General features: G+C 37.7%; 2 protein-coding genes across 5 annotated transcripts in view; both read right to left on the bottom strand.

Annotated features, from left to right (window-relative positions):
- Positions 1-25,494, bottom strand: part of SCAPER (S-phase cyclin A associated protein in the ER) — a 537,265-nt gene that overhangs the window by 454,025 nt on the left and 57,746 nt on the right. The gene's annotated exons all lie outside the window — the stretch shown is intronic.
- On the bottom strand, positions 21,869-22,771 carry LOC113909583 (DNA-directed RNA polymerase III subunit RPC6-like). Its single transcript, XM_035728126.1, has one exon. It carries the CDS (start codon positions 22,769-22,771, stop codon positions 21,869-21,871), a length of 903 nt encoding a protein of 300 aa, XP_035584019.1.

Raw genomic sequence — 25,494 nt, 5'->3', positions numbered from 1 at the left:
ATCCTCCCACCCCCTCCCCTCTAGAACCCTCAGTTTGTTTTTCAGAGTCCATAATCTCTCATGGTTCATCTCCCCCTCCGATTTCCCCCCAATCTGGTCATTTTCAGTATATGCACAGAGTTGTGTAACTAATTCCAGAACAATGTCATCACCCCAAAATGAGATCCAGTACCCATTAATAGTCACTCCCCATCTTCCTCTCTCTCCAACCCTTGGAAACCACTACTCTACTTTCTGTCTCTATGGATTGGCCAGTTCTGGACATTTCAAATAAACAGAATCATATAGAATATGGTCTCTTGTGGCTGGATTTTTTTTAATTAACGTTTTCAAGGTTCATCTACCTGGTAGCATGTATCTACACTTCAGTACTTTTTAGACTAAATAATTGCATAAACACTTTTGTTTATTCACTTGTCAAGTGATGGAAATTTGGCTTGTTTCCACTTTTTGCCCATTATGAATAATGCTGCTATGAACATTCATGTACAAGTTTTTTTATGAACATATGTTTCTAATTCTGTTGGGTGTATTACCTAGTAGTGGATATACTAAGTCATATGTAACTCTAAATTTAACATGAACTACCAAAACTTTCTCAACACCACCACACTATTTTACATTTTGATCAGCAATATACAGGCACATCTCATTTTATTATCCTTTGTTTTATGGCAGTTAGGAGATATCATGTTTTTTACAAATTAAAGGTTTGTGGCAACCCTGCATTGAGCAAGTCTATCTATGCCATTTCTAACAGTGCTTATTTCATGTCACTGTGTTACATTTTGGTAATTCTTATATCTCAAACTTTTTCATTACTGTTGATTTGTTATGGTGATCTATAATCAGTGATTACAACTCATTGAAACCTCAGATGATTGTCAGCAATTTTTAGCAATAAAATATTTTTATTTAAGGCAAATACATTGTTTCCCTATGATGCTACTGCACTAAGACTATAGTATAAACATAACTTTTATATGAACTGGGAAACCAAAAAATTCATTTGACTCGCTTTATTGAAGTATTTGCTTTATTGCAGTGGTCTGGAACTTAACCTGTAGGATGTCCAAGGTATGTCTGTATGAGGGTCTAAATTATTCACATTCTCAGGAGCACTTGCTATTTTCCAACTTGTTGAGTCTCGTCATCCTAATAAGTGTAAAGTGGTATTATTATGCTTTTAATCTGCATTTCCCTGAGGACTAAAATTGTTGAGCATATTTTCATGTGTTTTTTGGACACAGCATACCTTCTCTGAAGAAACATCTATTCATTTGCCCCCCCTTTTTTTTAGAGAGGGAAATGGGGAGGGTCAGAGGGAGAGGAAGAGAGAGAACCTTAAGCAGGCTCCCGGACCAAAGCAGAGGCGATGCAGGGCTTGATCTCACAACCCTGAGATCATGACCTGAGCCGAAATCATGAGTCCGACACTTAAACAACTGAGCCACCCAGGATCCCCTGAGCATTTTTAATGTAGGTTATTTGTCCTTTATATTTTTGAGCTGCAAGAGTTCTTTATATATTCCAGATATTTCAATGTTATGATACATGGCTTGAAAATATTTTGCCTCATTCTATGGAGTGTCTGATAACACACCTAAGTTTTTAATATTATTGAAGTTCAATTATTTTTTCTTTGGTTACTTGCATTTTGGGTATCATATCTAAGAAATTATTCCAAGTCGAAGGTCACAAAGATTCACACCTGTTTTCTTCAAAGAATTTCATAGTTTTAGCTTTTACATTTAGGTCTTTAATCGATTTTCAGTTATTTTTTTACATACGGTGTGAGGAAGGGATTCAAATTCATTCCGTGTGTGTGGGTATCTAGTTGATACCAGCACCATTTGTTGAAAGACTATTCTTTCTCCATTTAATGTCTTGGCACCCTTGTCAAAAATCAGTGATCACAAGGGCACCTGGGTGGCTCAATCGTTAAGCCTCTCTCCCTCTGTCCCTCTCCCCACTCATGCACTCTATCTTTATTTCTTAATGTATTTATTTTATTTTATTTATGTTATGCTAGTCACCATACATCACCAGTTCTCTTTTTAAATAAATCTTTAAAAAAAAAAAAATCAATGGTCACAGATGTGTAGATTTATTTCCAGGCTCTCAATTCTTTTCCATTGATCTATGTCTATCCTTATTCTGTACCATGCTATTTTGATTACTGTAGCTTTGTAGTGAGTTTTCAATTTAGGGAGTGTGGGCCTTCCAACTTTGTTCTTTTTCAAGACTGTTTTGGCTATTTTGTGTCCCTTGCATTTCCATGCAAATTTTAGGATAAGCTTGTCCATTTGGCAAAAAAGGAGATTAGAATTTTGGTAGGAATTGCACTGAATCTGCATATCACTTTGGGGAACATTGCCATTTTATTTTTTTAATTTAAACTCAATTAATTAACATATAATGTATTACTGGCTTCAGAGGTAGAGGTCAGCGATTTATCAGTCTTATATAATACCCAGTCCTCATTCCATCATGCACCCTCCTTAATATCCATCATCCAGTAACCCCATCCCCCCAGCACCTTCCCCTCCAGCAACCCTCAGTGTTTCCTATGATTAAGAATCTCATATAGTTTGTCTCCCTCTCTGATATCATCTTATTTTTTCCTCTCTTCCCATATGATCCTCTGTTTTGTTTCTTAAATTCCACATACGACTTAGATCATAGGATAATTTTCTTTCTCCCATTGATTTATTTCACATAGCATAATACCCTCTAGTTCCATCCGTGTTGTTGCAAATGTCATGATTTCATTTTTTTGATGGCTGAGTAGGATTCCATTGTATATATATACACACCAAATTTTATCTATTCATCTGTCCACCAACATCTGGGCTCTTGCCATAGTTTGGCTATTGTGGACACTGCTGCTATAAATATTGGTGTGTAGGTGTCCCTTCAAATCACTACATTTGTGTCTTTGGGGTAAATACCCAGTAGTGCAATTGCTGGGTCATAGGGTAGCTCTATTTTCAACCTTTTGAGGAACCTCCACACTGTTTTTCAGAGTGCCTGTACCAGTTTGCATTCCTACCAACAGTGTACAAGAGTTCTCTTTTCTCTGCATCCTCTCCAACATCTGTTATTTCCTGACTTGGTAATTTTAGCCATTCTGACTGGTGTGAGGTGGTATCTCATTGTGGTTTTGATTTGGATATTCCTGATGCCGAGTGATGCTGAGCATTTTTTCATGTGTCTGTTGGCCATTCGTATGTCTTCTTCGGAGAAACATCTCTTCATGTCTTCTGCCCATTTCTTGATTGGATTTCTTTTTTTTTTTTTTTTTTTGGTGTGGAGTTTGATAAGCTCTTTATAGATTTTGGATAGTAGCCCTTTATCTGATATGTCATTTGCAAATATCTTCTCCCATTCTGTTGGCTGTCTTTTGGTTTTGTGGACTGTTTCCTTTGCTGTGCAAGAGCTTTTTATCTTGATGAAGCCCCAATAGTACATTTTTGCCTTTTTTTCCCTTGCCTTTGGAGACTTGTCTAGCAAGAAGTTGCTGCGGCCAAGGTCAAAGAGGTTGCTGCCTGTGTTCTCCTCAAGGATTTTGATGGATTCCTGTCTCACCTTCACGTCTTTCATCCATTTTGAGTCTTATTTTTGTGTGTGGTGTAAGGAAATGGTCCAGTTTCATTCTTCTGCATGTGGCTGTCCAATTTTCCCAACACCATTTGTTGTCTTTTTTCCACTGGACATTCTTTCCCGCTTAGTCCAAGATTAGTTGGCCATAGAGTTGAGGGTCCATTTCTGGGCTCTCTGTTCTGTTCCATTGATCTATGTGTCTGTTTTTGTGCCAGTACCATACTGTCTGGATGATTACAGCTTTGTAATAGAACTTGAAGTCCGGAACTGTGATGCCACCAGTTTTGGTTTTCTTTTTCAACATTCCTTTGGCTCTTCGGGGTCTTTTCTGGTTCCATACAAATTTTAGGATTATTTTTTCCAGCTCTGTGAAAAAACTTGATGGTATTTTGATAGGGATTGCATTAAATGTGTAGATTGCTCTAGGTAGCATAGACATTTTAACAATATTTGCTCTTCCAATCCATGAGCATGTAACGTTTTTCCATTTCTTTGTGTCTTCCTCAATTTCTTTCATGAGTGTTCTATAATTTCCTGAGTACAGATCCTTTGCCTCTCTGGTTAGGTTTATTCCTAGGCATCTTATGGTTTTGGTGCAGTTATAGATGGGATCGACTCCTTAATTTCTTTCTTCTGTCTCATTGTTAGTGTATAGAAATGCAACTGATTTCTGTGCATTGATTTTATATCCTGCCACTTTGTTGAATTCCTGTATGAGTTCTAGAAATTTTGGGGTTAAGTCTTTTGGGTTTTCCACAGAGTATCATGTCATCTGCAAAGAGTGAGAGAATTTGACTTCTTCTTTGCCAATTCGGATGTCTTTTATTTCTTTTTGTTGTCTGATTGCTGAGGCTAGGACTTCTAATACTATGTTGAACAGCAGTGGTGATAGTGGACATCCCTGCCGTGTTCCTGATCTTAGGAGAAATGCTCTCAGTTTTTCCCCGTTGAGAATGATATTTGCTGTGGGTTTTTGGTATATGGCTTTTAGAGCACTGCCATCTTAAGTCTTTCAACCCATAAGTTCAGATGTCTTCTTCTTTATTTAGATCTTCTTTGATTTCTTTTAATGATGTTTTGTAGTTTTTAATGTACGAGTCTTAAATGTCTTTGGTTAAATTTATTCCTAAATGTTTTTTTTTCTTTTTGATGCAACTATAATTGGACTGCTTTCTTAATTTCATTTTTTATTGTGCATTACTGACAGAAATACAGAAATGCAACTGATTTTTGTGTATTGATCTTGTGTTTTGCAACCTTGCTGAGTTTGTTTATTAGTTCTAATAGTTTATATGTGTTCATAGATTCTTTAGAGTTTTCTATATATAGACCCATGTCATCTGCAAATATAGTTTTACTTCTTCCTTTCCATCAGGATGCTTTCTATTTCTTTATCTTGTCTAATTGCCCTGGCCAGAACCTCAAGTACAATACTGAACATAAGCAGCAAGAGCAGACATCAATGTTTTGTTTCTGATCTTAACAGGGAAATCTAATTTTCTTCTTTGGATAATCCAAGTTACATTACTGTGACACTACATTCTACACATATGGCAAAGATTTTTTTTTTCTCAGCACTAATTAGTCTTGCATATTAATGGCAACAAAAATCTATATAAGACTGTAAAAGCACAGACCATGGAGATCCACTCCATTGCTCAGAAAGAACATATCTCCAATGTAAGTATGTGTGTAGATAGTGGTTAATTGGCTAACGTTGCCATTTAAATGTACAAGACAAAGAACTTTAAAGAACTTCACTATTAGTTTCATAACATTCTCACCTTACTATAGAGACAAAAGTGTCTCATTTTACTATAAAAGACAACTTTCCATACTCCCAAGATGATTATCAAAAAATACCAACTATAAAAATGATCATTTGGTTTATAAATACATCACTTTTCCATAACTAAGTCTTACTGACCTTCTAGTTTCAGTGGAACTCAAAATCTAAAAAACACTTTCACTGATAAATGTTTCCTAAAATATAGATATACTTTGGAAATCAGACCCAAAACTAATAAATGTATGCCAAATTAGTCACAAATGAAATACAGTACCAACTTCACTTTAGTCATTAAAGTTACATTCTAACTTAAAATACTCTTCTGAACAAAAAAGTATTGGTTATTTCCTTTCAAAGGTAATCCTTCATGCCAAAACACTGGTAATAAAAGTCTTCTACAATCAGGAAAAAGAAAAATTAAAAAATTTACTTGGCTTCCTTTTCTTGATTCTACAAATATAATTCAAATTCAATTAAATTCAACTTAAATCACCTACATTAGACTCAGAAAGATATAATTCAGAATAATTTATTTCAGAATTTTTTTGCTTTCCCTTTTAGCTAAAAAAAAAAAGACGAAAAAGAGAAGGAAGAAAAACTCTCTAACACTCAGGAATATAAGCAGCTATACTTCTGATACTAGTTGGCACAGAGAAAGTATATTTGGTGGCTTAAACAACCTATTTTAAGGAATGTTGAGCACAATGTTATCAGAAATGATCAGAGTGGCACCATGCAACTGTAATCCGAGTCATGTTTTATGAACAAGGGAATACAAACAAGACAAGCAGCGGGAGCAGCCTCTTAGTCACTGATGCACATCTTTCTCCCTACAGCTATGAAGGCCATTTTGTCAAGCAGGATGAAAAAGAACAAAAGTGGCTCTGAAAGTAATGTTATAGGCATTCAGATAACTACATATAGATATACAGCTAAAATTACCAATTAGTTTACCAATTGGCTGCAACGAATTTGATTGGTTTGTAATTAATTCTAGTTACTGGCGCACAAAGCAGGATGGTTGGCGCCATCCCTTTGTCCTCCTGACACATAATACTAGTGCACAGGCCCTTAAGCCCAGAACATCAACACAGCCCTCCAATTCAGCTACAGGAATGAGCACCGTGGTTACCCCTGTAGTGATGAAGGGATGGAAACATGCATCACGTGAGAAGTCAGTGATAAAAGGAACCTTCTAAGAAAGAGCTTTACCAAAAGTGAAACAAGTTTTAAAAAGCATTAATTTTTAAGAACTTAGTTTTTTAAAAGCTACTAATGGAATAAATAGTTCAAAAGGGAAATCATCTGAAAGGAAAATGGCAAGTAAACCACTTTCAAAACTAATAGTATCATTCACAGTCATCTTCAACCTTCAATCATTCATCTCTTTCAAACACCTCTCCTTAATTTTCAGTATAAGCAGCTTGCTTAAAAAAAAAATACAAAACATATTCAATGAATGAAAACCTATAAATGAAAATCTGCTAATGGAAACCATTCTCCTATAATTCAATCTTTACCATGATCTTTGTAGATAAATAAAATTTGCAGTTCCCTGGGTAATGATACAAATATCTTACTACAGTAGCTAATTTTTATTTCAACTCATTTGCAAATTGGCTTGACTACACACTTTTATGGTATTTCCCACAGAAAACTCAGAGACCTACTGCAGCTAAGAATAAACAAACAAAGATGCCAAAAAATATTTTGTTACAAAGCTCAAAATAGCTTATTCAATCAAATCTGCCACTGATGCCTGCATGGTTATCTAAACATCTGCTTCAGGCATTTCTTCTGCCAGAATATTTTCCCAATACCAAGCTAAAAGCTTATTTTCAGGCTGAAGGTTCTCAGCCCTCATCTAGACCAAAATCATCATTTATAAACACAAAGGTAGAATACGGTTTAGTGACTTCTTCCAAAGTCATACAACCAGCTTAGCAGAAACACAGAAATAACTACTATCTGATGAGATCTACTACTTTCCCTGCAAAGGACAGTACAAATACCACGTGCAAAAACTCTTCCACAATCCTACAACCGAAAGTCACCTCTCCTGCTATAAATATTACCAACTAAAAATAACTAATGGGCAAAACTCCTAACTGCTATTCCTGAACCTGAAAGGGAGAAAACACTTTTCTCCCTCATGCCATTTATTTGTAATAATGCATTTCACATCCTAAGAGAAAAATACCATGATGTTTTTCTACAATTTTAACCTCTATTGAGTCACCATGCATGGAAGAGCAAAATTTACTTCAAAGACATAAACAGGGGGTGCTTGGGTGGCTCTAACAGTTGAGTGTCTGCCTTCGGCTCAGGTCGTAATCCTGGGGTCTTGGGGTTGAGCCCCACATCAGCATCTGGCTCCCTGCTCAGTGGGGAGCCTGCTTCTTCCTCCGCCTGCCACTTCCCCTGCTAAGCTCGCTCTTTCTCACTCTCTGTCAAATAAATTAATTTAATTTAATTTAAAAAATGCCCTCCCCCATAAAAAAAAAGACAGATTCTTTCTCCTCAGCAAAAAAGATCTCAAATTCTTTTCATAATCGAGAGGAATAATATAACAGAATTATAACCTTTACTGTTCATCTTGTGATCTGGAAACCAAGAAGATCTATGTACTGCACTCATCTGGTAAATTTCTATCATTTCAAAATAACAGAAAATAATTGAAAAAAATTAAAAAAACAGAATCCCTCAATGAAAAATATAAATAACCCAATATAATATCCACAGCAGCAGTAGCACAGATATTCTTATTTTCTTTAAGATTTTATTTATTTATCTGAGAGACAGCACACTAGAGAGCAAGAACAAGCAAGAGTGGGGGGGGGCAAAGGAAGAGGGAGAAGCAGGCTCCCCCGTGAGCAGGGAGCCTGATGTGGGACTCGACCCCAGGACCCTGGGATCATGACCTGAGCCAAAGGCAGATGCTTAACCGACTGAGCCACCCAGACGCCCCAGATATTCCTTTCTAAAAGAAAGTCCCTAAATTTTTTTACAACTTTGATTTTTAAATCAATCTGATATGTTTGACCTAAAACAGTTTTGTTATACTTATAACTTTTTCAGGCTCATGAATTGCACACAAAACAGTGCATGCTATAATATATAATCAGTGAACAGTTGTTGCATGAAAGATAAGTCCATTTAAGTTCTAGCCTTTAGCTCTGCTGTTAATTCATTACATAACGTCAGACATGTCACTTAGTTTTACACATTTCTATTGGTAAAATAGAAGGCTGGGTTATATAATTTCTAAAATCATATTCAGATATCATGATTTCTGATACTATTTAACATTCTGCTATTTTTGTTTCTAATACAAATCATATGCATATTTTTAATATTTTTCTGACAAACCAAAATTAAAATTTATGTCTGCTTATATGTCTTGATTTTTTAAATGTTAAGTTTTATAGGAAAAAAAATTCTCTAATTATAAATAGGAAACAAGAACTATACCTTTCATGGAAACTGCTCTATCTCCCAGAATCCTGAAAAATTCACCCTTTAATACTTCTAAAACTCAACTCTCTTAAGAAATTTCATACTCTATTGTGAATACAGTTGAATTACGTCAGTATTAGTGTAGCTGTTAAGTATACATTTTTAAAAATTTTTTATCCTTTATCAAAAAATTATTTCTGAGGCAACTAACTTAATTTTAAAACAAAAATACTTTGAGAAAGATCACTGCAGTTTAAGTTTAATGATAAAGATGACACCTTAAAATTAAACTAATTGCCAAGGAAAGATTCTAGAAATACTATCATATTGTGGGCAGAGCAAGATGGCGGAGGAGTAGGAGACCTAGATTTCGTGGGGTCTCAGGAATTCAGCTGAATACGGATCAAACCATTGTGAACACCTACGAACTCAACAGGAGATCGAAGAGGAGAGTAGCAACAACTCTCTGAACAGAGAAGCGACCACTTCCTGGAAGGTAGGACGTGCAGAGAAGTGAATCCGAGGTGATATTCGGGAGGATAGACGGTGGGGGAGGGGGCCTCCGTCGGCCGCTTCTGGCAAGTGATAAAGCCGCGGAGCACAAAATCGGACCTTTTAGAAGTTGGCTCCGCTGAGGGACGTCGCTGCAGTGGCTAAGCAGGGGGGTGGAACCCTACCGGGACAGTGTGGTCTCAGGACCCTTGGGGTCACAGAAAGACCGGGGGTGCCTGAGTGCGGCAGAGCTCCCAGGTTTCGAAGTGGGGAAGCCGGCTGCAGAGACAGCCGAGGCAGGGCTCTCAGCTCGGGGTTGCCATAAACTGTGATCCGCGGCCCAGTCGGGCCACTGCTCCTCCAGCAGGGACCCAACAAGCGGCAGAGCCGGGGAGACTCCCCTTTCTCACCCAGGAGGAGTGGCGCCGCAGGGATCTGCTGGGTTTGGAGACTCCACACGGGGTCAGGTGCCAGAGATACAAACGTTTGGTAACAGGCCCGGTGAGCATGGAGTGCGGCCGGTGACCAGGGAGACGGGAGTGACTGCTTTTCTCTAGGGGCGCACTGAGGAGCGGGGCCCCGAGTTCTCAGCTCCTCCGGGTAGAGATTGGGAGGCCACCATTTTCGCCCTGGTCCTCCAAAGCTGTACCGAGAGCTTGCAGGGAACAAAAGCTCCTGAGAGCAAACCCGAGCAGTTTGCTTAGCCCAGACTGACAAGGGCGGGGCAATTCAGCCTCTGGCAAAGACATCTGGAAACCATGGCAACAGGCCCCTCCCCCAGAATATCAGCACAAACAGCCAGCAAGCCAAGACCAAGTTTACCGATCAAGGAGAATGGGAGAACTCCAGCGCTAGGGGATTACTGCACATAGAACTCATGGCTTTTTTTTACCATGATTTATTAGTTCATCAAAGTTAATTTTTTTAACTTATTTTTATTTTTCATTTTCCCTTTTTCAACCAACATCTTATCAATCCCTTTTTTAAAAAAAAACATTTTTTATTTTTCATTTTTAGAGTCATATTTCATCCCTTCATAGTAGTTACCCTTATTTTTGGCATATATATATAAGTTGTTCTTTCTTTAAAATTTAGAGATACAGATTCTTCTAACAGATCAAAATATACCCTAAATCACTAGTGTATGGCTTTGTTCTACTCTCCTGCCTGATCACATTTTTTTTTTTAAATCTTCTTTCTTTTTTCAAACAAATTATCAATTCCTTTTATAAAATCTTTTATACTTTTCATCTTTACAGTCATCTTCCATCCCTTCATTGTATCAACCCTTATTTTGTACATATATGTCTTTCTTCCTTTAAAATTTTAGGAGGCACTTTTTTCTAACAGACCAAAATACGCCCAAAATCTAGTGTGTGGCACTGATCTATGTACTAGCCTGATCATATTTGATCATTTTCTCCTTTTTTTGTATTGTTCTGCTTTTGTTTTTATCTTTTTTTTCTTTTTTTTTTCTTTTTCTTTCTGTCCCTTTCTTTTCCACTGGTTTCAGGTCTTTTCTGATTTCTATACAGTATATTTGCTGGGGACGTTGTTAACCTGTTAGCATTTTGTTCTCTCATTCATCTATTCTCCTCTGGACAAAATGACAAGACGAAAAAAAATCACCTCAGCAAAAAAAACAAGAGATAGTATCGTCAGCCAGGGACCTACTCAATACGGACATTACTACGATGTCGGACCTAGAGTTCAGAATCATGACTTTAAAGTCATGATTAAAGATACTAGCTGGGCTTGAAAAAAGCTGGGCTTGAAAAAAGCGTGGAAGTTATTAGAGAAACCCTTTCTGGAGAAGTAAAAGAACTAAAATCTAACCAAGTCAAAATCAAAAAGGCTATTGATGAGGTGCAATCAAAAATGGGGGAACTAACTACTAGGATAAATGAGGCAGAAGAGAGAATCAGCAATATAAAAGACCAAATGATGGAAAATAAAGAGGCTGAGAAAAAGAGAGATAAACAACTACTGGATCACGAGGGCAGAATTCGAGAGATAAGTGATACGATAAGACGAAACAACATTAGAATAATTGGGATCCCAGAAGAAGAAGAAAGAGAGAGAGGGGCAGAAGGTATACTGGAGCAAATTACAGCAGAGAACTTCCCTAATGTGAGGAAGGAAACAGGCATCAAAACCCAGGAGGCACAGAGAATCCTTCTCAAAATCAATAATAACAGGTCAACAGCCCGACATCTAATAGTAAAACTTACGAGTCTCAGAGACAAAGAGAAAATCCTGAAAGCAGCTCGGGAGAAGAGATACGTAACCTACAATGGTAGAAATATTAGATTGGCAACAGACCTATCCACAGAGACCTTGCAGGCCGGAAAGGACTGGTAAGATATCACCAGAGCACTAAACGAGAAAAATATGCAGCCAAGAATACTATATCCAGCAAGGCTGTCACTGAAAATAGAAGGAAAGATAAAAAGCTTCCAAGACAAACAAAAACTAAAGGAATTTGCAAACACGAAACCAGCCCTCCAAGAAATATTGAAAGGGGTCCTCTAAGCAAAGAGAGAGCCTAAAATCAGCATAGATCAGAAAGGAACATAGACAATATACAGACACAGTCACCTTACAGGCAATACAATGGCACTAAATTCGTACCTTTCAATAGGTACCCTGAATGTAAATGGGCTAAATGCCTCAGTCAAAAGACATAGGCTATGAGATTGGATTAAAAAACAAGACCCATCGATATGCTGTCTGCAAGAGACTCATTTTAGACCCAAAGCCACCCCCAGATTGAAAGTGAGGGGGAGGAAAACCATTTACCATGCTAATGGACACCAAAAGAAAGCTAGGGTGGCAACCCTTATATCAGACAAATTAGATTTTAAAACAAAGACTGTAATAAAAGATGAGGAAAGACACTCTATCCTACTTCAAGGGTCTATCCAACAAGAAGATCTAACAATTGTAAATATCTATGCCCCTAACACGGGAGCAGCCAATTATATAAGGCAATTAATAACAAAAGTGAAGAAACACATTGACAACAATACAATAATAATGGGGGACTTTAACACCCCCTGACTGAAATGGACAGATCTTCTAAGCAAAATATCAACAAGGAAATAAAGACTTTAAATGACACACTGGACCAAATGGACTTCACAGACATATTCAGAACATTCCATCCCAAAGCAACGGAATACACATTCTTCTCTAGTGTCCATGGAACGTTCTCCAGAATTGATCACATCCTAGGTCAAAAATCAGGTCTCAACCGGTACCAAAAGACTGGGATGATTCTCTGTATATTTTCAGACCACAGTGCTTTGAAACTAGCACTCTATCACAAGAGGAAAATTGGAAAGAACCCAAATACATAGAGGCTAAAGAGCATCCTACTAAAGAATGAATGGGTCAACCAGGAAATTAAAGAATTAAAAAAATTCATGGAAACCCATGAAAATGAAAACACAACTGTTCAAAATCTTTGGGATACAGCAAAGGCAGTCCTGAGAGGAAAGTATATAGCAATACAAGCCTTTCTCAAGAAACAAGAAAGGTCTCAAATACTCAAATACACAACCTAAACCTACACCTAAAGGAGCTGGAGAAAGAACAGCAAATAAAGCTTAAACCCAGCAGGAGAAGAGAAATAATAAAGATCAGAGCAGAAATCAATGAAAGAGAAACCAAAAGAACAGTAGAACAGATCAACGAAACTAGGAGCTGGTTCTTTGAAAGAATTAACAAGATTGATAAAACCCTGGCCAGACTTATCAACAAGAAAAGAGAAATGACCCAAATCAACAAAATCATGAATGAAAGAGGAGAGATCACAACCAACACCAAAGAAATACAAACAATTATAAGAACATATTATGAGCAACTCTATGCCAGCAAATTAGATAACCTGGAAGAAATGGATGCATTCCTAAAGATGTATCAACTACCAAAATTGAACCAGGAAGAAATAGAAAACCTGAACAGACCTATAGCCACTAAGGAAATTGAAGCAGTCATCAAAAATTTCCCAAGAAACAAAAGCCCGGGGCCAGATGGCTTCCCAGGGGAATTCTATCAGACATTTAAAGAAGAATTGATACCTATTCTCCTGAAACTGTTCCAGAAAATAGAAATGGAAGCAAAACTTCCAAACTCATTTTATGAGGCCACCATTACCTTGATCCCAAAACCAGACAAAGACCCCATCAAAAAGGAGAATTACAGACCAATATCCTTGATGAACATGGATGCAAAAATTCTCACTGAAATACTAGCCAACAGGATCCAACAGTACATTAAAAGGATTATTCACCACGACCAGGTGGGATTTATCTCTGGGCTGCAATGATGGTTTAACATCTGCAAATCAATCAACGTGATACAATACATTAACAAAAGAAAGAACAAGAATCATATGATCCTCTCAATAGATGCAGAAAAAGCATTTGACAAAGTACAGCATCCTTTCTTGATCAAAACTCTTCAGAGTATAGGGATAGAGGGTACATACCTCAATATCATAAAAGCCATCTATGAAAAACCTACAGTGAATATCATTCTCAATGGAGAAAAGCTGAGAGCTTTTCCCCTAAGGTCAGGAACGCGGCAGGGATGTCCACTCTCACCACTGCTATTCAACATAGTATTAGAAGTCCTAGCCACGGCAATCAGACAACAAAAAGAAATCAAAGGCACCCAAATCGGCAAAGAGGAAGTCAAACTCTCACTCTTTGCAGATGATATGATACTGTATGTGGAAAACCCAAAAGACTCCACCCCAAAACTGCTAGAACTCATACAGGAATTTAGTAAAGTAGCAGGATATAAAATCAACACACAGAAATCAGTGCCATTCCTATACACCAACAATAAGACAGAAGAGAGACAAATCAAGGAGTTGATGCCATTTACAATTGCACCCAAAACCATAAGATACCTAGGAATAAATTTAACCAAAGAGGCAAAGGATCTGTACTCAGAAAACTATAAAATACTCATGAAAGAAATTGAAGAAGACACAAAGAAATGGAAAAATGTTCCATGCTCATGGATTGGGAGAACCAACATTGTGAAGATGTCAATGCTACCTAGAGCAATCTACACATTCAGTGCAATCCCCATCAAAGTACCATCCACTTTTTTCAAAGAAATGGAACCAATAATCCCGAAATTTGTATGGAACCAGAAGAGACCCCGAATAGCCAGAGGAATGTTGAAAAAGATAAGCAAAGCTGGTGGCGTCAGAGTTCCGGACTCCAAGATCTAGTACAAAGCTGTCATCATCAAGACAGTATGGTACTGGCACAAAAACAGACACATAGACCAATGGAACAGAATCGAGAGCCTGGAAATGGACCCTCAACTCTATGGTCAACTTACCTTTGACAAAGCAGGAAAGAATGTCCAATGGAAAAAAGACAGTCTCTTCAACAAATGGTGTTGGGAAAATTGGACAGCCACATGCAGAAGAATGAAACTGGACCATTTCCTTACACCACACACAAAAATAGACTCCAAATGGTTGAAAGACCTAAACGTGAGACAGGAGTCCATCCAAATCCTAAAGGAGAACACAGGCAGCAACCTCTTCGACCTCAGCCGCAGCAACTTCTTCCTAGAAACATCGCCAAAGGCAAGGGAAGCCAGGGCAAAAATGAACTATTGGGATTTCATCAAGATAAAAAGCTTTTGCACAGCAAAAGAAACAGTCCACAAAACCAAAAGACAACCGACAGAATGGGAGAAAATATTTGCAAATGACATATCAGATAAAGGGCTAGTATCCAAAATCTATAAAGAACTTATCAAACTCAACACCCAAAGAACAAATAATCCAATCAAGAAATGGGCACAAGACATGAACAGACATTTTTCCAAAGAACACATCCAAATGGCCAACAGACACATGAAAAAGTGCTCAACATCGCTCAGCATCAGGGAAATCCAAATTAAAACCTCAATGAGATACCACCTCACACCAGTCATAATGGCTAAAATTAACAAGTCAGGAAACGACAGATGTTGGTGGGGATGTGGAGAAAGGGGAACCCTCCTACACTGTTTGTGGGAATGCAAGCTGGTGCCACTACTCTGGAAAACAGTATGGAGGTTCCTCAAACAGTTGAAAATAGAGCTACCATACGATCCAGCAATTGCACTACTGGGTATTTACCACAAAGATACAAATGTAGGGATCTGAAGGGGTACGTGTACCCGAACGTTTATAGCAGCAATGTCCACAATAGCCAAACTGTGGAAAGAGCCAAGATGTACATCGACAGATGAATGGATAAAGAAGATGTGGTATATATACACAATGGAATATTATGCAGCCATCAAAAGGAATGAGATCTTGCCATTTGCAATGACGTGGATGGAACTGGAGGGTGTTATGCTGACTGAAATAAGTCAATCAGAGAAAGACATGTATCATATGACCTCACTGATATGAGGAATTCTTAATCTCAGAAAACAAACTGAGTGTTGCTGGAGTGGTCGGGGGTGGGAGGGATGGGGTGGCTGGGTGATAGACATTGGGTAGGGTATGTGCTATGGTGAGCACTGTGAATTGTGCAAGACTGTTGAATCACAGATCTGTACTTCTGAAACAAATAATGCAACATATGTTAAGAAAAAAAAAAGAAGAAGATAGCAGGAGGGGAAGAATGAAGGGGAGTAAGTCAGAGGGGGAGACGAACCATGAGAGACGATGGGCTCTGAAAAACAAACTGAGGGTTCTAGAGGGGAGGAGGGTAGGGGGATGGGTTAACCTGGTGATGGGTATTAGAGAGGGCACATTCTGCGTGGAGCACTGGGTGTTATGCGCAAACAAGGAATCATGGAACACTACATCAAAAACTAATGATGTAATACACGGTGATTAACAGAACAATAAAAAAAATTAAAAAAAAAGAAATACTATATTTTGGAGGCACTGTGAATTTTTACTAGAGTATCACAAACTAGACTTAAGACCCATTTATTACATTTTTATTGTATATACCCAGAATACCCAGAAGTGTGGTGGAAACAAAAAAGCATATGACATGGTCTTCATTAAAGATGTTTCCAATTTGATTAAAAACACAAACCACCAAACACTTCTACATAAGAAACAGATCATGACCAAATTTCAATGTAAACACTCATTAACAAAGAAAACCACAGAAGATACCTGAATCTTTAAGCAAATACATCACTAGGAAATCTGCCTTACTTGTCCATCACTAGGAACAATTACATCTGTAAACTCCCCAAATTGTTCAATTTCATTTATTCATTACTTTATTGGAGGATAACTGGTATAAAGAAATTATGCTTAGTTCATATTTTCACTAGCACCTAATGAAATGAATAGCAAACAGGCATAAAGACTTCAATCCCATAATCAATAAGTATAGCATTCCAACTAATCTGAAATAGTGTAAGAAATGTTCATCTGAGATATTAGTGCATATAAAAACTAAGAGAGGGGCGCCTGGGTGGCTCAGTCAGTTTGAGTGTCTGACTCTTGGTTTTGGCTCAGGTCATGATCTCAGGGTCGTGAGACTGAGCCCCATGTTGGGCTCCTGACTCAGCAGGGAGTCTGCTTGAAATTCTCTCTCCCTCCCCTTTTGCCTCTCCCCTCACTCGCACTCAAGCATGCATGCGTGGTCTTGCACTCTCTCTTGCTTTCTCAAATAAAATCTTAAAAAAAAAAAAAAAAACTAAGAGGACTGCAGAGATAAGCCATGAGAGCTAATTATTGTTAGTTCTAATATTATCATTACCAATGCATGTTGTAATTTGAGCTCGGTGGCAGTACATCTTCATGGATTACCTTTGCAAAGCATCATTTACATGACTGTGCCTCTATTAAATATTTAAAAACAGTGAGGAAAAGAGGTATGGTATAGTGCAAGTGTAGCTAGATCCCACTCAAATGATTGTCTCATCCTCTCCTGAACAGGAAATAAGAAGCTTCCTGCCTAAGAACACTGGACAGGATTTTCCTGGGATACAACCCTTTCAGAAAATCCATTTCCTAAAGATTTCTCTGTTTCCCAAGAATATCAGCTCAAACTCTTTGATTTGTCCAAAGGGCACCAGTAAATTCCTATTAGTTTTCACCAAAGAAACAAAACTTGATTGTTATTCAGTAAACATTACGAATTCGATGTTTACCTTTTTAGTGTTCTTGCCTTGTTTTATTCCATTATCCTACTTTATAACTGCAATATATTTAATTTTTTATGGGAATCATGAAAAGACAAGGAGGTATCTGCCTAACGTAATTGTGGAAGGAGTCATTCCAACAAGAATCCTGAGTCTGATATGCAGCAGAGCAAATTGATAGAAGAGCTGAAGCCTGCTATTGGAAGACATGGTCGGAATACTAGGAAATAGGGATTGAGCAAAACCTTGACAGGATTCATGGACGGGATTATAGCAAGTGAATAGGATTCAAGATGAGGCAATCTATACACAGGCTGAAGCCATAAGCATGGTTAGAAAGAGACAGAGGATCTGGAGGTCTAACATGTTGCCACAATCAAGAATTGTAACCAAATTACTGGCACCATGGAATGAGGCCTGGTCAAAACAACAGAGAAGACAAAACCAGAAGCATTTTTTTCTAAGATTTATTTATTTATTTGAGAGAGAGAGCTTGGTGTGGGGGGCAGAGGGAGAGGGAGAGAGAGTCTTAAGCAGACTCCACACTAAGTGCAGAGCCCGATATGAGGCTCAATCCCACAACCCTGAGATTATGACCTGAGCTAAAACCAAGAGTTGGACGCTTAACTGACTGTGCCACCCAGGAAGCCCAAAAACCAGAGGCATTTATAATGGGCCTCATCATCTTAATAGGAGACTAGTTGACTAAGCCTTTCCTGAGATGGTTGTCTAGGCTAGCCCTTTCTACCTTTTCAGAGAGAAAGTTAAATTTCCAAGTCTGTATCATCATCCCTCTATGATCCTTTCTCAGCCATGTTTCTTATCCAGGGTATAAGTGGCATAGAGGTTAATCAAGAATCTGTGACACATCATTTCTAGGTCATAATCATCTTTAAGAATTTGATGAAAGTTCATGGAGCACTGGGTGTTATACGAAAACAAGGAATCGTGGATCACTATATCAAAAACTAATGATGTATTGTATGGTGACTAACATAACATATTAAAATTAAATTAAAAAAGGAATTTGATGAAAGTTATGGACTCTCTACTCAAAATATACATGAATAAAATAATTTCAATATCTTCAGGTGATCCACAAACATAGGTCTAGGAACCCTAGGTTTAGAATCCCTACTCTAGACATTTTCCAAGACAGACCACACATCAGGCCACACAAATGAAATCTCAATAGGTTTAAAAAGATGGACATCACACGAAGTATCTTCTCCAGTCAAAACAGGATAACATTAATCAGTAATTAAACTAAAAGTGAAAAATTTACAAATTTGTGGGAATTAAACAATACACATTTAAACAACAAATGGATCAAGGAAAAAAGTCACAAGGGATATTAGAAAATAGAGACAAATGAAAATAACACAATATACTAAAATTTAGAGGACATAGCTAAAGCAGGACTCTGAAGGAAATTTATAGCTATAAATGCTTACATAAAAAAAAAGATCTCAAATCAAAAACTTAACTTTATAGCTTAAGAAGCTAAAAAAGAACAAACTAAATCCAAAGTTAGCAGAAATAATGAAAATTATAACAATAATAAAGAAATCAGAGAATACAACTAACAAAAAATAATAAATGAAACTAAAGTCAGTTCTTTGAAATGATCAACAAAACTGATAAACCGTTTGCAAGATGAACTAAAAAAGAGAGAAGATTCAAACTACTAAAATCAGAAATGAAACTGAGGATATTACCACCAATTCTACAGCAATAAAAAGGATCATAAGAGAGTAGTACGAATAACTGTTTGCCAACAGCTGGATAACTCAGATGAAATGGACAACTTCCTAGAAACACAAAACCTACCAAAACTAAATCTTTTTTTTTTAAGATTTTATTTATTTGACAGAGAGAGACACAGCAAGAGAGGGAACACAAGCAGGGGGAGTGGGTGAGGGAGAAGCAGGTTTCCTGCAGAGCAGGGAGCCCGATGTGGGGCTCAATCCCAGGACCCTGGGACCATGACCTGAGCTGAAGGCAGACACTTAAGGACTGGGCAACCCAGGCGCCCCTCCCCCAAAACTAAATCATGAAGAAAGAAAATATCTGAATAAACTGGTAACAAGTAAAGAGACTGAATCAGTAATCAAAAAATCTCCCAAAAAGGAAAAGCCCTGAAGCTGATGGCCTCACTGGTGAATTCTACCAAAAATTTAAAGAACTAATACCAATCCTTCTCAAAGTTTTCCAAAAAATGAAAGAGAAAGTAATCCTTTGTAACTTATTCTATGAGGCCAACATTACCCTGATACCAAAGCCAGACAAAGACACAAGAAAATAAAACTACAGATCAGTAACACCTGTGAACATTGATGCAAAATTCTCAACAAAATACTAGCACACAGAATTCAGCAGCATATTAAAAAGATTATACCCCATGACCAAATGGGATTTATTCCCGGACTGCAAAGAAGGTTCAAAATGCAAAAAACAGATCAATGTAACCTACCATATCAACAAAATAAAGGGAAAAGAACACAGAATCATCTCAATTCAAGCAGAAAAAGCATTTGGCAAAAATCAACACCTTTTCATGATAAAAACATTCAAGAGATCCGTAAATTGTGTAAGACTAATGAATCACAGACCTGTACCCCTGAAACAAATAATACATTAGGTTAATAAAAAAATTAAGAATAACATAAATAAATAATAAGATTTTTAAAAACACTCAGCAGATTAGGAATGGAAGCAAACTACCTCAACACAATAAAAGTTATATATGAAAAATCCACAGCAAACATTGTACTCCATGGTGAAAGAGCGAAAGCTTTTCCTCTAAGAGCAAGAACAAGGCAAGGAGGTCTGCTTTCACCACTTCCGTTCACTATAGAACAGGAGGTTCTTAGCCAGAGGAATCAGTCAAAAGAAGAAAGAAAGAAAAGAAGAAAAGGAAAGGAAAGAAAAGAAAAGGAAAGGAAAGAAAAGGAAGAACGGAAGAACGGAAGAAAGGAAGAACGGAAGAACGAAAGAACGAAAGAAAGAAAAGGCATGCAAATTGGAGGGAAGAAGTAAAATTGTTTGAAAATGATATGATCTTATATAAAGTCTAGACTCCACAAAAATACCACATAAACAAAACCTGTTAGATCTAATAAATAAACTCAGCAAAGTAGCAGGATACAAAGTCCAAAACAAAAATCAGCTACATTTTTATATACTGACAATGAACAGTATGAAAAGAAATTATAAAAACAATTCCATTTACAATAGCATCAAAAAGAATATAGTACTTAAGAGTTAAGCTAACCAAGGGGGTGAAAGTCTTGTACAATAACTACAAAAACATTGCTGAAAGAAATTAAAGAAGACATAAAGAAATTAAAATACATCCCATGTTCAGTGAAGACTTAATTAAAATGTCAATACTACCCAAAGCAATGTACAGATCCAATGCAATCCCTATCAAAATCCTAATGATGTGTTTTACATAAATAGAAAAACCCATCCAAAAATTCATATGAAATCTCAAAGGAACCCAAATGCCTAAAACAATCTTGAAAAAGAAAACAAAGCTGGAGGACTCACACATCCTGATCTCAAAACTTACTGCAAAACTACAGTAATCAAAACAGTATGGTACTGACATAAACATACAGACCAAAGGAATAGAAAACCCAAAAATAAATCCTCACATATCTGGTCAAATTTTTTTTTTTTTTTTTTTAGGATGAGAATCATATTTATGCACTGAAAACATCCTTGACAATAGTCATCATTTGCATTTGAGGTAAGTACAAAGGCATAATACTCTGAAAGAATATTTCTGATGTAAAAAGGAATGAATAGTGTGTGGAAAGGAATGTTCCATTCTCTCCCCCACTCATGCCTCCAAGTGCTATTCCTGCCTCACCGCTTTTGATTCCTTCTCAATGAAACCACTGAGAAAAGAGAAAACAGAAATGGCAATAATGAACCAGATACAAAATTTTCCAATGAAGACCATAATAACTTTAAAATGGGCATTTTTAAACTTTAGTCATTATTGTAGTATATGGCAAATATGGATTTGTTGGCTTCTTTTTCCATGAACCATCAAAAGTCTTGAAAGCTTCAGAAGGTGGTCTTCCTGAAGTTCAAAGTATTTTATTTATTGAAGAATGGATTTCACTATTAACCTTACCTGCTTCATATTCTGTTGGCTACTCTACCAATATAAATTTAGTCTTCATAGATAAAAAAATACTTTTTCATAGCAGCAGGTCTATCCATTATTGTGAAGTTTGCTTTCAAGGGAATTTGATGTTCCATCATGAGTTAAATTATCTGCTCCCAAAGTAACTTCATTTGCAAAATGTCAGTAAAGTTCCTAGTTCTCTATTAAAATTCGAACCACTCTGTCATATAAATACAGTTAGATGGTGAAATCTAACCACCTTCATGGCAGTCATCAAAAACCGGGCAGAGTCCACACGGGGCGCGGACCAAACCCGTGGGTGGGATGATTGGATTGACTGCTCTATACAGTTTCATGTGTCCGTCTACACTGCCAACCGTGCCTTCTTTTGCAGCAATGATAGTCATCTCCACTTTCCCATCATAAATGAGTGTATTTAAGATCGTTTCAATGTCCTCCATGGACAACTCTACCTTACTGATCCCCAGTTCACAGATATACTTCCACACTTCATGTGATGAGACAAATGAACTATTTCTTTGTATCATTGGATTCTGTTTGCTTTCTCGTGCTGTTTCTGCCTTGGTTTGTAGGAATTTAAAGCACTGTTGGTTAGGCACCTCTACAAATTCTGACTCAAAATCCTGGTCACTGTACCAGGCTCCACCAGTCACAGACTGGTCTGGTTGCAGGTTATAGAGCATATATACTTTCTTTCTTGAGGCTGCCACAGACTTAACAGCTTTGATAAGCTTTTTACTTTCCAAATTCTTTACAATTTTGTTAATTTCTGTTAATGGCAAATTGCTTTTGTATCGGGTATCTCTGCTCCATATTCCTTTATTTCCTACATCCTCCATGATTTGATATACCAGTTTGTCTTGGTTATCTGATCCTTTCATTTTACCAGCATTCTGAGAATCCTTTATTCTATACAGAAGTCCTGTATTGCTCCTTAAGAGATCCAACTGACCCATGCACAGCAATCTATTGATGGCCACTGCCCGCTGCTGGGCTTCTATATGAGGCATTTCATTCTGAATTACTTGGTCTGTGATTCCATGAGGGAACTGGTGACATAATTCTATAATCCTGTTTTCTATTTCGACTGGATCCGCGTCGGGCGGCTGCACCTTCACTTTCACCTCAACCATGACTGCCCAGTTCCTGGCCCCTGTGGGGAGAGACGCTTGCGGTCGCCAGATAGCCAGTCCAGGAACCGAGGAACCGGGAATAGGGTGGTCAAATGATTTTTGACAAGGGTTCCAAGATCATTCAGTGGCGAAAGGACACTATTTTCAATAAATAATGCTGGGAAAATTAGACAGCATTATTTACAAAAGAATGAAGTTGGACCCTTACCTAACACCATACACTAAAATTAACTCTAAATGGATCAAAGACCAAAAGGTAACACATAAAACTATAAAGATCTTAGAAGAAAACACAGAGCAAAAGCTTCATGACAGTGAATTTAGCAATGATTTCTTGGATATGATACTAAAGCCACAGACAACAAAATAAAAAATATACAAATTGGACATCATGAAATGTTTAAACTTTTGGGCATTGAAAGACATTAATTCAGGGTAAAAAGGCAACCCAAAGAATGAGAGAATATATTTATAAATCAAGTATCTAATGAGGGATTAACATCCAGAATATATAGAGAACTCCTAAAACTCAAAAAGAGAAAACTTGATTAAAAAAATGGGCACTGGGGTGGAAATCTACTTCTTCTAAAGCCATCCAAGAAACGCTTCTGTCTCCTACTGCCCCTCTCTTGGTCTGAGGGAAAAAACTTTTTTCTGCGATGGACACGGATTTACATACATGGTTTACATGAGATTCATGCTAAATATGTAGTTTACTCCCTTTTCCATGTTTCTTTTCCTGCTGCTGTCTACACTGCTGCTGTGGTTTATGATTTCAACTTGAACATTACTCGGCAAAAAAAAAATACTGCAAAGAGCCCCTCTCTGATAGCTCAGGGAATACTGCAGAAGAGGTGGGCTCCTAAGATTTTAAGAGTCGAATTTGAGGGATGGAGTATACAAACCAGACTAATGTGATCTTGAACTAATCTGCCATGATGACCACTCTGTGACCTGAAGCCTTCTTTTTTGTTTTTTAATTTATTTTTCTTATGTTATCTTAATCACCATACATTACATCATTGCTTTTTGATGTAGTGTTCCATGATTCATTGTTTCCATATAACACCCAGGGCTCCATGCAGTATGCGCCCACTTTAATACCATTCACCAGGCTAACCTATCCCCCCACCCCCTTCCCCTCTAGAACCCTCAGTTTGTTTCTAAGAGTCCATAGTCTCTCATGATTCGTCTCCCACTTCGATTTCACCCCTTCATTTTTCCCTTCCTGCTATCTTCTTCTTCTTTAATTTTTAACAATGTATTATTTGTTTCAGAGGTACAGGTCTGTATTCAACAGTCTTACACAATTCACAGCGCTCACCATAGCACATACCCTACCCAATGTCTATCACCCAGCCACCCCATCCCTCCCAACCCCCACCACTCCAGCAACCCTCAGTTTGTTTCCTGAGATTAAGAATTCCTCATATCAATGAGGTCACATGATTCATGTCTTTCTCTGATTGACTTATTTCGCTCAGCATAATACACTCCAGTTCCATGCATGTCACTAAAAATGGCAAGATTTCATTCCTTTTGATGATTGCATAATATTCCATTGCATATATATATACCACTTGTTCTTTATCCATTCATCTGTCAATGGACATCTTGGCTCTTTCCACAGTTTGGCTATTGTGGACATTGCTGTTATAAACATCGCGGTGCACGTACCCCTTCGGATCCCTACATTTGTATCTTTGGGGTAAATACCCAGTAGTGCAAATGCTGGGTCGTATGGTAGCTCTATTTTCAACTTTTTGAGGAACCTCCATACTGTTTTCCGGAGTGGCTGCACCAGCTTGCATTCCCACCAACAGTATAGGAGAGTTCCCCTTTCTCTGCATCCCCACCAATCTGTTGTTTCCTGACTTCTTAATTGTACCCTTTCTGACTGGTGTGAGGTGGTATCTCATTGAGGTTTTAATTTGGATTTCCCTGATGCCGAGTGATGTTGAGCACTTTTTAATTTGTCTATTGGCCATTTGGATGTCTTCTTTGCAGAAATGTCTCTTCATGTCTTCTGCCCATTTCTTGATTGGACTCGTTCTTTGGGTGTTACGAAGTTCTTTATAGGTTTTGGATACTAGCCCTTTAACTGATACATCATTTGCAAATATCTTCTCCCATTCTGTCAGTTGTCTTTTGGTTCTGTTGACTGTTTCCTTTGCTGTGCAAAAGCTTTTTATCTTGATGAAATCCCAGTAGTTCATTTTTGCCCTTGCTTCCCTTACCTTTGGTGATGTTTCTAGGAAGAAGTTGCTGCGGCTGAGGTCAAAGAGATTGCTGCCTGTGTTCTCCTTTAGGATTTTGATGGACTCCTCTCTCACATTTAGGTCTTTCAACCATTTTGAGTTTATTTTTGTGTGTGGTGTAAGGAAATGGTCCAGTTTCATTCTTCTGCATGTGGCTGTCCAATTTTCCCAACACCATTTGTTGAAGAGACTGTCTTTTTTCCATTGGACATTCTTTCCTGCTTTGTTGAAGATTAGTTGACCAGAGAGGTGAGGGTACATTTCTGGGCTCTCAATTCTCTTCCATTGATCTATGGGTCTGTTTTTATGCCAGTACCATAGTATCTTGATGATGACAGCTTTGTACTAGATCTTGGAGTCCGGAGCTCTGATGCCACCAGCTTTGCTTATCTTTTTCAACATTCCTCTGGCTATTCGGGGATTTTTATGGTTCCATACAAATTTTAGGATTATTGATAGGGATTA

The sequence above is a fragment of the Zalophus californianus genome, chromosome 6 (assembly GCF_009762305.2).
Source record: "Zalophus californianus isolate mZalCal1 chromosome 6, mZalCal1.pri.v2, whole genome shotgun sequence".
NCBI lineage: Eukaryota > Metazoa > Chordata > Mammalia > Carnivora > Otariidae > Zalophus > Zalophus californianus.
This window is presented reverse-complemented; position numbering and strand designations above follow the sequence as displayed.